The 10,555-nt window shown below is 49.1% G+C and overlaps 1 protein-coding gene across 2 annotated transcripts; it reads right to left on the bottom strand.

Moving 5' to 3' along the window:
• Positions 1-4: 4 nt before the first annotated feature.
• On the bottom strand, positions 5-9,436 carry tbc1d25 (TBC1 domain family, member 25). Of its 2 annotated transcripts, none has more exons than XM_078950058.1 (7): positions 9,328-9,436; positions 8,138-8,247; positions 7,888-8,042; positions 7,635-7,762; positions 6,817-7,005; positions 6,264-6,539; positions 5-4,407 (listed from the first exon to the last, which is right to left on the bottom strand). In XM_078950058.1, the coding sequence occupies exons 1-7, from the start codon at positions 9,424-9,426 to the stop codon at positions 2,866-2,868; spliced, it is 2,499 nt and encodes an 832-aa protein (XP_078806184.1). In that variant the 5' UTR covers positions 9,427-9,436; the 3' UTR covers positions 5-2,865. The 2 variants fall into 2 exon arrangements, with proteins under 2 accessions (XP_078806184.1, XP_011471287.2); XM_011472985.4 differs by having other exon boundaries at positions 9,187-9,400.
• Positions 9,437-10,555: the final 1,119 nt, after the last annotated feature.

Here is a 10,555-nt window from a genome sequence, read left to right as displayed (position 1 = left end):
TGTGTTCAGTCATCAATTATAATTTATTTGTATACAATAAACAATCAAGAACATTGTTAAATGATTTCGAAATATTGTGCACATATGGTTTCAAGAGGCGAGCATGTTCATCTTCTCTCGGTCTGAATGTTCCAGTTCGTTTCGCTTCATTTGCTGAATGATGACGCTGAAAAAGAAGCAGAAGAAGATTCTAAGACGGCTGGACTTCTGCATGAAGCTCATCAGTTCTTTCCAAAACAGAGGTCCACCCCTGTGGGATGAGCCCAATGTGAGACGAGAACAACGGCGGGACGTGATGACCAGCAGAAGCACTCGTTGCTCTGCTCCCCCACATCAGACCAGGCGTTCATGAGCCCCCGTCACCCCCAAACATGGAGGGAGAAAGCACAACGGGCTCTCATCTTCTCTGATTGTGTCACAGTGGCTTAAATGCACAAACACATGAAGGTATCTGTAGCACTTATGATGCTGGTGCATTAAACAGCTCTCAGCTTCCTTGCAGTCCAACATCAGACGCCATTCTGACCAGAGACAGCTGTTGGACGCCAAACACCAGTCGCCTCACAGCTGTGCACACAGCACCGATCCCCATCGGACCCAAAAAAAGCTCCTCAGCCTTTTAGCTCGGCTGATGACCGTCAGTACAGTGTGACAGAGTTTGAACTTCTCTGTTTGCTGTGAGATTCGTCTGAAGATGCTTTGAGACTCCTGACCGTCTCTGCACCCTTGGCAGGTGTTTCCTGCAGCCGGCAGAACCACCTCAACAGAATCACACCCGTCAGGAAGTGATGGCAGCAGGGGTCGCTGTAGGTTAAGGAGGCACATGCTCTTCTGCTGACGTTCATCAAAAATGTGCATAAGGCAGGAGGATCAACGCGTTTCCATCCCAATCCGGAGCAGATCTCTCCTAAAACGCGTCCTCTCCTGCCCTCACTGACCATCCAGACGACATTCATCTCCATGGTAAGATGAGAGGAACTCCAGCAGCTTCAGCCCCCACTGCCCCTTTGATGCTTTAAGCTCCGTTCAGCCAAACATCTGAAGCAGGAGACTGTCCCGCCCCCAAAACGCAGACAAACATCATCATTTAGACCGGTTACAGGCTTTGCATAAGTCTGTCACTGCCATCCAGCTGCTCGCCCACATGAGGACAGTAGTGTGAGGGAGGGGGAGGAGCCTGTGGCGTAAGCTCACGCACAGGAAGGTTCATCAACTCATCCAAGTCAAAAGGATCTAGTCTCATAGATCTGATTGGGCGGAGCACCAGCAGGTTTTTTGGGAAATACCAACATTGATTTCCTCATGTTTCTTTAAAACCTCGAGGCCGAGGAAAGGCCAAAAGAGAAGGATCCAGAGAGGCTCTGCTGACCGAGCCTCCACGCTGCAGCAGGTCAGGAAAACCAGAGACACCCTGAAATCCTCACAACATCTCCTCGTTCAAAAGGAAATAACTACAACTTTGCTTTACCCAGGTAATGTGCTTTGTATAAAGGAGCCTCTGAACCTGAAAGTCTATCGTTTTCCTGGAGGCGTAACCGGTCCAACACCTTCATGAGTAGATCTGCATCCTCTGTCGGACCTGCTTCACGTCCTCCACGTGTACTGAAGACGCCAGAGCCAAGACGACACAGTAAGAGCACAAACAAGGCCGACTGAACACAGGAGGCACTTCTAATGTTCTGTTATTGGCCGTCAGACAGCACCACCATCCAATCCTTCCAACGGGGCAACAAAAAGGCGTTCTGGAGAACAGCAATATGAATAAAAGAACGTCATATTTAGAACCCATGCTTCAAGCTCAGAAGATTCAGCAAAAGAAGCCCCTGATCCAAACCACAAAGACCTTCTGGTCACTGTGAGCCGATAATGAAGACCAGAGTGTTGCTCAGTAAAAACTATTCATGCACTGCGATCCACATCTTCTGCTGGGAAACCAGTATCCACTTGACCTCCTTAACCTTTGGAACCAGGTCAAAACCAGCTCCACCTGACCTCCAACTGCCAGCAGAACTTTCAAATCAAAGCAAAAACCAATGTTTGCATGGGAAGTGTCAAACTAAAGGTCACTTCTCATTGGGAGAATTGCACAAACCCAGAACCAGCAGAGCACAACTCCTTCCAGGCCTCTCCTGCTCCACACGCCTTCCCAACACCAAAGCTCATCACGTGACCAACACGAACATGGACTCCATTCCAGGTGTAGGAGGAACGGAGCTGTGGGCGTAGAAATGGAGGCAGGTTAAGGACAGACACAGCCATTCCCAGCCCCGGCATGCTGCAGCAGACTGCACACTCCATGATGCTTTGGAGAACAGAATGTTCTGCAGCATGTTTGCTTCCACCAATCTGCCATCAACCATAACAAGAGATTTGAGCGTAAAGAAAAGGAAAAACCTTTTAAAAAGCATCTTTCCTCCGACAGGAGAAGGAAAGTTAAAAACGGATGCAGAGGTCTCCGGTGGCTGAGTCCGTCCTCTACACTCAAACCGTTGGTCAAAGCGTCTCTGAGTTTGCAGTCCAACAGAAAACAGAACCTTTGTGGAAAAGTCCCTTCACAGGAACCGAGCAGTCGATCATGAAGGAGCTGGTCAGCAGCGAGCCTCAACGCATCCGCTGGGTCGGGCTTCGGGGATTCTTGAAGAGCGCAGCCAAACTGCAACAACCCAGTTTCCATTTTCAGGCCTCGAGAACCCCTGAAGGTACCTCCACAAAGTCAGCGGCTGAATGCCCCCTTCCAGGACAGACAGGAGAAGACACAGAGGGAATATATGCAACCAGGCATAGAAGATCAGCTCCAACGCGGGAGGCTGTCCAGAGAAAGACACGTCTGCTCCTCCAGCAGGATGGGGTCAAAGCCAGAGGGACTCAGGATGTGGGGGAGAGCGGGGCCGACGGCGAGGGAATGGTGGTGGCGAGGTTGTAGGTGGAGTTGGGGGATGATGGGGGGGAGGCTAGAGGACTGTAGATGGGGCGGGCAGGGACGGTCAAGGAGGGCGAGAGCTGGGGGGCCGTCGCCGTGGTGGGGGAATCAGAGCTGACTTCATCGCCCTCCTCTGAGTCCCACACCTCACTCTGAAGGTAGTCTGCAAACAAGGCTTTGGCTCTCTGCAGAACCCGGGTCAGGTTGTGGCGCCGCACCAGGCGGTCAAAGTGCATGGCCAGCTCGTTGTAGTCCAACGCGTTCTTGATGATGTGGTCCCGGTGCTCCAGCAGGATGGACAGACACAGGAACAACATGAAGGGGTTTCCTTTGCCAAACTCCTGGGGGGGGGGCAGACAGCATGGCTTGAAGCCGGCAGCCTCGGCTCTCAGGGCGCTGGGTGTGGTGGCTGAGGCGCCAGAGAGGGAGGGGCTTCTGGCAAAGGACAAAATGGGCGAGGAGAGCAAGGACCGGCTTTGGGCGTGAGAGGGAGAAGTGACGGGTGTTTTCGTGGTGGGGGGGCTCATCGCGTGGGCGGAGGAAGCAGACCCTCTGGGTGCAGTTCTTGGGAAGGCGTCGCCTCCGTTGAGGATGTGGGCGGAGTCTGGAGAAGCTGCTGAAGTCTGACCGACAGAGGATTCAGTTTTCCTCGTAGAAAGGCCCCGAGTGTGGGGAGAGGCTGAGGAGTCACCATTTTTAATGAGGGGGTCTTTTTCTCCTGGGTCGTCCTCGCTGTCCACAGTGGACTGGCGGCTGGAGGAGTTTGTTTCCGGCTCTGACGTGACGGCTTCCTGCGTCGCCTCAGAGTCTTCCATTTCAAAACTGTCTTCATTTCGAGCTGAATAATATTTAAACTCTCCAAAACTGGCTTGTCTCTCGCAGCGAGGACTCCGTACCTCGGACCGTTCCCCCGTGACCATGGGAGCTTCCCCCTCGGCCTCCTCGGTCCCCTCAGCCTCCATCTCTTCAGTGACGGCGCTGTTGCTCTCAGGCGCTTCCTCCCGTGACGGCCTCAGCATGTGACGCTTTCGCTGCTCCTCCTTTTGCTCTGCATAGTCTCCGTGGCCGTTCTCCACCGCCCGCTCCTCGCCCCTGCAGGACACGCCTTTGCCGGAGTCCAACTGTGGCCCCACCAGCTCCACCTCAGTCTCCGGAGGATCCGGGGGCAGAGAGCTCCACGTGACCTCCAGCATCCTCAAGGCATCATCAAAGGCAAACTCTCGTTTCAGCTCCAACAGAAGCCAGCGGTAGCAGAAGAACAAGTCATCAGCCCCTCGAGAAACCAGGTACGAGTAGAATTCTGGATCTGAATACTGCAGGAGCAGCTTCAGGTGCTGGAACTTGATGGACATGAGCTGGCCGTCCGGGCGGAAGTTTCCCTCCAGCCTCTTCATGATGCCACAAAAGCAAATAAAGGCGTGGGCTTCGTTGTCCATGACAGCAAGGATGGGAGACGCGATGTCGCTCATGCCCTGACAGTAAGAGATCTGAAAACACAAAGCAGAACCAAACGGTCAACTCTGGGAAAACTGCACAGGCGCATAAAAGTGTTTGGGGGGGGGGGGGGGGGGGGGGGGGGTGACCCACACAGGTGCTGTGGGTTTGGGTTTTCCCAGGAGGGGCATAGAGAGGAGCAGCTGCACCTTAACGGGAGCACAGCATTGTCAAGTGTTTGTAAGTTACATGCACTTCACGGGTGATGCTGTGGCACGGTGACCTCACGGTTACGACCCTTTCATGCCTAGGGGACCTGGACCTGCACAACATCAAAGTTATGTTTCTGTCCTAACTTGTAATTAATAACAAAACTACTGTCTCCATACAGAAATAAACACATTTATTACAAGAAAACTAACAAACAATGACTTGAAGGTGAAAGCTCCCCCCTCCCAGGCTGCCTCCATCAGTTTGGATCCAATGGGAGCCACGCCTGAAAGTAATCTGACAGACACACAAAGATCCACAAACACAACAACGTCCACTCTGATAGAAATAAAACACACAGAACAACACAAAACCAAATACAGCCACAGCCAAAACGTCACACTCTAGGCGTCAGTGAGGTGCGAGTCCTGGCTCCATACTGACTGCACACAGATGCTGCACTCATGGGGGGGTGCAGGTGATTGGTTAGGACCCACAGGATGTCCACACACACCACACTGTCTGATTCCCTCAGCTTTAACATTCAGGCTGCAGCCAAGGAGCTCACTTCGTGTGAACAGATCTAACCCTCGCACAGTCTGCAGGATTCGGGGGGAGTTAGAAAATGAAAAATCAGTACGACACCTGAGTCAAACAAACCTCCCCCTTGTGTGTTGTTTGAGTGTTCACTGTGGACCACAGTATGCACACGGAAAGAATGTACATTTTCTGTCTGTTGTATTGAACCGTCTAAGACTTTGATATGTCAGGCTACCAGCAGGTTTGACCCTTTTTCACCCGCAGACTGCCGTGTCCACCTGTAAGGGCAGTGGAGACCAAGTCCTAAACAGGCTGGTTTCCTGTTATTAATCTGTGAGGGGCCTTTACCCAAAAGGTCCATAGAAAATGCCCACCTGTCCAGGGTGAACCCCGCCTTCGCGCTACGGTCGCCGGGACAGGCTTCGGCGCCCCCTGAGCGGGTACAGACAATGGCTGGATGGAACCATTAAAAATGGTTTCACTGCCAGCTCCAACCAAATGAAGTCTGTTTAGTTTGCGATACGGCCACCGCCATGTTGGAGCCAGACGACGTCAGTAAGGATCAGGGCAACAACTCTCACCAATCAGTAGAGAGATTTGATAGAAGGCCACACCCCTTCCCATTGAAAGAGAGATGCTTATCAGGCTCCACCTACTTTTATTAAAGCATCTTATTGGTCAGTTTATAACTTGAATGATGTGCACAAAATATTATGAAAAAAATATATTATGAAAAAAATAGGATCATCAAGAAGATATTAGAAAAAGATATCAGATCCAGAATGGTTCTTTTGACCAATAGAATGACTTAGTAACAGCTGTTTATGTCTCTATACAAGTCTAAGGAATTTTGGCTTCTTGGAGCCAGCAGGTACTTCCTGTTGGAACGCCAGGGGGGAGGAGTCACTCAGTCCAGACCAAACCCAGCAAAGCGTCAGACTTTTTTTTGGCCTGTCCACCTGTCTTTCTCAGTGGGTAATTTAGGGGGAGCAGAGTGAACTATGGTCAACATGCCCCTCCCACTTTAAACCTTAATGTTTCCTGTAGATGACATCACAGACCATCTGTCCAGTTAAACACTGCGTTTCTGAAATGAAATCTTGCGTTTTCAGACTTCATGACCCCCGGGGGATCCTCCTGGGGGGGGGTTTAGTCTCACCTGAGGATGAGTGATGGCGTACGTGGTGAGCAGGTCCGTGAGCGCCGTCAGATGTGGACTGTCTTCAGAGCCAGCATAGTACGCATGAGCTCGGTCCGTTCTCAGCACGTCCTTGAGAACGTTCCCGCGGATGAACTCCAGGTCGTCTTGGCTGACCCGAGCGGGCCATTCCCTCTTCAGCTGGTCATACTCCCTCGTCTTCCTCTTCATGTAGTCCATTCTCTCTTGTCCAGTCAGCCCATCGGGGTAAACGTTCAGAAGGTACCGCCAAACCACCTGTCAGCAAACAGACGCCATTACTTCAATGATGGAAACCGGAGCTGCTGTGTTCTCAGAGACACATGCATCAGGGTTTTCTTCCTGGAAGTTTGGTCCGGAGCTACGAGGAGGTTCAGCTGTCCATAAATACTGAGAGGGGCTTCTCACTAAACCAGAACGCCACACACAGAGGGCAGAGCTTTAGAAATAACTGCAAGATGCATCCGCCTGCTTGGCAAAAAGCTTCATTTCTGTTCAGGAGTTAAAGCTGACAGGTAAAGCTCAGAAGGAAAACCTTGCGCAGAGAGGGCTCCACACCCCCGTGGTAGATCCGCAGCCGGAGCTCCTCTGGCCGGGTCAGCTGGCCCTGTCCGTTCAGGTAACTGTGAAACTCTGAGTCACTTAAGGGGGGCTTGAAAGGCTTGATCTCTTCCCCGTAGGACCAAGCGAAGGCCTGCTGGACCTTGGACAGGGTGCGTCCCACCTGAAAGCAGGTTAAACAGCATCACGGCGCTTTGAGTTGAAAGATTTGCTGGCTGCTAAATAGCAAGAAGAAAACACAGAAAGGCTGCATTTGCTCGGTTTCCAGTCCTAAAGTTACTTGTAGAAAATGAAAAATCAAACACAGGCAGCTCCTGAACCTGACCAACATCCTGGCAGTAAAAACAGAATTGTATGAGCTGCCCCCCCCCCCCCCCCCCCCCCCCCCGGCTGCTGCGTCTGTTTCCAGTGAGTGGGGTGGGGGGTTACAGCAGTAGTGAAAGAATTTGTCTAATTCTGGCATTCTTTATTTGTCTTACTTTTATAAATATATTTTTTCCCCCACAATATGCAGCCATACGGCACTTTGTTTTGTATATGTGGACATTTTTTATACGAAGGAATATCGACTTCAAAGACATGAGTAAATGTTTTTTATATATATATTATAGGTGTATATTTACGCTTTCACCTTGTTATTTTGTCCTGTTTTTTTCTCTTTTTACTGATTTTGAAAGTTGAAGAGTGACTAAAATCATGAACTGAAGTGTGATTTTTGTGAGGCATTGCACTCCCACCCCGTCCACGCGTTTGTGAACCGCTGTGAATAAAGAAAGGCGGGGGGGGGGGGACCTGGGAGAGCAGAGACTGTGTGAAGGGAAGAGCTGCAGAAGCCAGAGATCTCGTTTTCTCTGCTAGAAGCTGTTCAGAGCCGATCACGTCTTTGGGGCTTATGATGTCCCAGTCCTCCATCACAGGACCTGCAATGACATGAAAAACAATGTTCATGAACGGTTTCTGCACGTGTCACACGTCCACTCTGCCTCACAGCTGGAGGAGCTTCTACTGCCAGCTGTTTGCATTAAAGAAGGGACGCTGTTCTTACTGTCCTCTGAGGGCTTCACATCCATCTTGAGCTCCAGAAACGGTTTGGCGGCACTGAGAAAGGCAACATCCAGATCCCAGTCAGACAGCAAGGACAGGTACATTTCAGCACTGCTGCGATCCCGACACAGGTAACTGATGTTAAAGTTCCGCCTCCTGGTTTCAGACACGGAAAAAAGGAAAAATGCCCATCAGTGTATCGTCATTCGCTAAGGGAAGCTCTGACAGGAAGAGAGGTGGACAGTTCTAACCCGTTCAGGTCGAAGGCCCGGATCAGGATGTGCTGCAGGACCTCCAGAGATGTGATCTGAGGATCCACAGCAAACGAGCGAAACTCCACAGGAAGAGCCCCGTCACACTTCTGAAAGAATCAAACCTCACTTCATCACTCTGTCTCATTTAAATCTGCAGTTTGAATCTTTCTTTTTTTTGACCGAGGCATTTTACTTAGTATCAACCTGCATTCATCTATGCAGGAAAAGGAGGTTCAGAGTAAATGAAATCCATCTCTGCCTCTTTTGTTGTTCCAGCAGTCAAAACTCCCACAAACGAACCAACAACCTAACATAAGTGGTGCATCGAAAACGGTGAGCAATATCAGATCCATCCATCCGAACAGTTCAGATCCAGATTCCAGCTCAGAGGAAAACAAAGACGAATATGGATCTATTTGTCTGACGGTGGATGATCAGAATAGAGCAGAGCAGGGAGCTCGTGGTCCACTCTGCTCCTGATTGACAGCGATTAGAATAAAGAAACGCATATTTAATGTTAAATGTTTTTATACATGTCTTCCATCATGAGAAAATACCACATGAACACACAGAAAAAAACATTTCCGTTGGAGGATTTAAACAAATGTTGATATCATTGGTTAAAGAAAGGCAAACCCTTGTTCTAGCTTCAATGAAAACTCCCAGAATGCCTTTCAGCACAACAACCGCTCTAGAGGAGACTTGGATTTTATGGACAGTATCAACATTCATTCATTTCGTGATCAGTTTATAAAAACGATGCTCCTGCTGGAACTCTGTACACCTGAGAAGCTGACAGACTGACCACCAGCCTAAAGCCCGCACCCGCGTCAACAACACGAGCGCGCCTGCCTTTCCAGGGTGACGTCAGCGCGCTCCTGTGAGGTACAGCTGGTTGATCAACAAGAGGACTGCATGAGTCGATCAACGCGAGCAGCCGATCGATCATCAGCGACCAGCAGCTTTCGGGACAAACAGCCTGAAAATGAACAAAAGGAGCAGCGGGTCTTTGTTTGTCCCCCGCGCCGGCCGCGCGCGCAGCTTACCCTGACTTTGACTCGAACCACCCCCCTCTCCTCCTCGCCTGCCATCTTAGGGGCTCCGTTTGCGAACAGGACGGATCCTCGGAGTTAGGATTTCCTCCCGCATCGAAACCACAATCACAACATAACGATGCTGACACCAACCGAGTTCCCGAGTTCGGGGGTTCTTCTTCTCCGGAGCTGACTGCCAACGCAGCACGGCGGCGCTCTACTGCCCCCTTCAGGCTGCAATCTGTCCTGCATCACAATGAAAAACAAGGACCGCTCAGGGTTTGTTTCATGGCCATAATAAAAAAAGGAGGCGTCATTTAACATTTTACATCAAATTTAAACAGTTAGAGATACTAAGAAGATTTAAAATGAACAAAGAACACATTGCATTTTTGCAAATCAGGGAGGGGGGGCACAGTTTTTCATTTATTTAGAATAGAATAGAATACAACAGAATAGAATATCTTTATTTCTATAGCACTTTTCCAAGAAAGAATTACAAAGGGCTTCCGAAAAAGACAGCATAAAATCAAACCTAAACACAGAGTCAATAAGAACAACAATTACAATAATTATAATAACATTCATTCATTCATTCAAAATGAATAATAATAAGATTAATAATAATAATAATAGGAGGTTAAAAGGTCAGAGTTGTATGATGTGGCTTTCCACACAACCCTCTGAAAACTCCAAGTAACTTTTTAAAATCAATTTGACACTTGATAGGCAGCCACTGTAAAGCAGACAAGAGAGTAGTTATGTGAGTCGGTTTACTGGTACTGGTTAAAAACCTTGCTGCAGAATTATGGACAATATCTGCAGGCTCAAACTCAGACATATGAGAGTTCAAGAAGTAGAATGATTAAGATGGAAAAACATTTAACTGAATTGGAGTAATATAACATTTAGTTAGATAAATATTTAAAGTTGTATAAACAATTGTTGAGTTGGATAGACGTAAAAAAATTAGGTTGAATAAATTTAACTCAATTAATTGTTACCAATGGAATCAATTAATTTAAGTTTTATAAGTTACAGTAGGGATGGCCCGTTTGACACAGACGCTTCGGTGTGTGTTCGGAGTGTTTCGGCACAATGTTTCGGGGCGTGTGTCAACTAGCACAGATCACGTGGTGGATGACGTATGACGCGCCAAATGCTTCGTTTGGTCGAAGCACGCTTCAGATGTCACCTGTGTTTTGAACAGTTGGGCGCGCTATTCTCTAGAAATGCGAAATGAATCCTGAACGTTTCCCGACCAGTTCCATTGTTTCCCCTGTATTGGAATCAGCGTCAGTTCATTGCACTTTACCATGGCTCCTGGTAAAAAACGTACTGTGACTCAGGATCATTTCACCTCTGTTTCTCCTAATAAAAC

Source organism: Oryzias latipes, chromosome 7 (genome assembly GCF_053564925.1).
Source record: "Oryzias latipes strain Hd-rR chromosome 7, Olatipes_Hd-rR_3.1".
Classification (NCBI taxonomy): domain Eukaryota; kingdom Metazoa; phylum Chordata; class Actinopteri; order Beloniformes; family Adrianichthyidae; genus Oryzias; species Oryzias latipes.
The sequence above is the reverse complement of the archived record's forward strand: the minus strand, read 5'-3'. Positions and strand labels throughout refer to the sequence as shown.

What these genes read in the sequence shown, in the direction of transcription:
- tbc1d25 (XM_078950058.1), bottom strand. Translation starts at nt 9,426, where the DNA reads ATGCAGGACAGATTGCAGCCTGAAGGGGGCAGTAGAGCGCCGCCGTGC. An exon ending in CGGGCCTTCGACCTGAACGG is followed by an intron (nt 8,043 to 8,137) that starts GTTAGAACTGTC and finishes GTCTGAAACCAG; the next exon opens with GAGGCGGAACTTTAACATCA. An exon ending in TGGAGCCCTCTCTGCGCAAG is followed by an intron (nt 6,540 to 6,816) that starts GTTTTCCTTCTG and finishes GTTTGCTGACAG; the next exon opens with GTGGTTTGGCGGTACCTTCT.